Here is a 2488-nt window from a genome sequence, read left to right as displayed (position 1 = left end):
TATATCTTGAGAAATACTCCTCGTTCCCGGAAGCCAAGTCAGCAAGTTCGTTAAATTTACGGGATAACATTTTATATCGTAATTGATCTGCAGTCTCAGTTGAACGATCGACTCCAATGGTCATCTTTGTGTGACATCTACGTACATCTTTCCTCTATCTTCTAAGAATATACATTTCCGGCAATAATGATATCCCATTCTGACACAACACAAAAATGGCATGTTTACATACAATCCCTTTGAACTCAAACAAACAACAACTACATCGGACTTCAGTTGTAGCTTTCATGGACAAAACTTTAGATTTTATAAGTTTTTTCGTGTTCTCCGACCTTAACTGTCTCTTCTACAACATGCTCCACCCCAATGTATGTATTTCTAGCTGAAATCAAACGACAATATAATTGGCCAGTCAACTCTGCTTGAAACTCTTGAAATTTTGATATGGTGTATACCCTTTGAATTTGTTCCTCCATCGCTAAACGAGTGATGCATGGAACCATCTGTGAGAAAGACTTAAAATCAGCTATTACTTCGTTTTCAATTTTTTTCTTTGAAGCATTCTCACATTGCTCCACAAATTGTTTCAAAGTCGTCTTTAAATTTACGTACCCATAAAAAAAAGCATTAATACCCTCACTATGTTAAGTACTAGACATACCGGTCCAAAAGTATGGTTTTACAAAGTATGGAACCCATCAATGTCTATTTAAGTATAACCCACTCAACCATTCATGTTCACGCAAGTCATAAGTTTCAATCATTCCATACCAATTGTTCTCAAAATCTAACTCATTTTGTGTGTCATATACCAATTTTTACCAATTTTTGCAAAGTAGTACGTATTTTTTCACAATGGGTTTGACTACCTAGCTTTTGAGGTATTGTTTTCATAACATGCCACAAACACAAACGATGTCTAGTATTGGGGAATACTTCTACAATCGCATTTGCCATTGCTTGATCTTGATCTGTAATTATACCTTTAGGGGCTACATTATCCATGCATTCAAGAAAAGCTTGAAATAACCAAACAAATGACTGAGTATCTTCACCAGATACCAAACCAAAACCAAAGAGCATTAATTGACCATGGTGATTAACCCCTACAAATTGTGCAAATGGCATCTCATATCTATTTGTTAAGTAAGTGGTGTCAAATGTGACAAACTCACCAAATTCTGTGTAGGCTTTTCTACTTCGACCATCTGTCCAAAACACTTTTGACAGACGATTATCTTTATCCAATTCAGTTTTAAAGATGAACCCGTTGTTTTGTTCATTCATTTCCAAAAAATAACTATTTAATGCTTCAGCATCTCCTTTTCCTAATCGCAGCCTTCTTGACTCATCTAAGTAATTACGACAATCCTTTTCCGTAAAAGATACTTTTTTCATATCCACCAGCATCAATGATTAGTCTATTAAAAATCTTATTCACCCTGATACCTGCTTTATCACATAACTCGAGTTCTCTCCTCATAGGTTTACTTATAACCCTATTACATCGAAAGAGGCGGGACCTTGTAGGACTAATGTCATGGTTGTGGTCGAGGTGAACCTTTGAAATCATCCATTGTCCATCTAATTCAAGTTTTGCACGTATCCTAACCAGACAACCAGTCCGACAACTTGGTCTTGGTCTCAAAGATTTACTCCGAGAAGCATTTTTTCCTGCCCTAGAACACAGAAATATTACATAACGTGCATTTCCATCTAAGTATGTATCCTTTGTTCTTTTCCTAACAGGAAAACCTTTTTTCTTAGCGTAGTTCTTCAAAAAATCAAAAACATATTTGTTTGTACTAAATTTCATGCCTACATTAGGCTCAACTAATTCTTCTTTATTTGTGGCAGGTTGTCCTACATTTTGTTCATCGACTGACTCTCCTTCGGCTACAATAAATTTATTAGGGAAAGCACATTATAATCTACAATTTTACGAACTACAATGGTTAAAAGGAAATTTTTGTTTACTTACTTTCAGATTCAGCGGACTGATTTTGGGTTTCGCATCCGAGAGATAAATCTGCTTCAGGTCCACATCCATACTGACTCTCAAACTCTGAATAGTTCAGGTTGGTTTCACCTTGAAATTCTTCCATTTTCAAGGCGTTTTCTAAGAGGCTAACTTCTAGAAAACAAACTAAAAAAATCTGAATCCTAAAGAGATATGTAACTTTGAGATGAACACAACTTAGACACAAATCAATAGAAAATTAACAAAATCAATAGAAAATTAACAAAATCAATAGAAGATTAATAAAATTAATAGAAAATTAACAAAATAAATAGAAAATTAACAAAATCAATAGAAAATTAACAAAATCAATAGAAGGGTAATCTAATCAAACCCTAAATACTGTATATCTTAATCAAATTTTCATAACACTAGCTTATTCAATCAACACATAAACATTATACATGAAAAAGTGGTTATTCAGAAGTGGAACCCCTAATTGAAAATATTCATCATGCATTAGAGGAT

The 2488-nt window shown here is 34.0% G+C and overlaps 1 protein-coding gene across 1 annotated transcript; it reads right to left on the bottom strand.

Moving 5' to 3' along the window:
• Positions 1–299: 299 nt before the first annotated feature.
• On the bottom strand, positions 300–2105 carry LOC147543165 (protein FAR1-RELATED SEQUENCE 5-like). Its single transcript, XM_086635390.1, has 4 exons — positions 1982–2105; positions 1450–1896; positions 937–1388; positions 300–596 (listed from the first exon to the last, which is right to left on the bottom strand). Exons 1-4 carry the CDS (start codon positions 2103–2105, stop codon positions 300–302), a joined length of 1320 nt encoding a protein of 439 aa, XP_086491516.1.
• Positions 2106–2488: the final 383 nt, after the last annotated feature.

Source organism: Eschscholzia californica, unplaced genomic scaffold (assembly GCF_041429995.1).
Source record: "Eschscholzia californica isolate CP2 unplaced genomic scaffold, dmEscCali1.0.p SCAF_4, whole genome shotgun sequence".
In the NCBI taxonomy this organism is placed as follows: Eukaryota; Viridiplantae; Streptophyta; class Magnoliopsida; order Ranunculales; family Papaveraceae; genus Eschscholzia; species Eschscholzia californica.
Note: the sequence above shows the minus strand (reverse complement) of the source record. Positions and strands in the feature narration are given on the sequence as shown.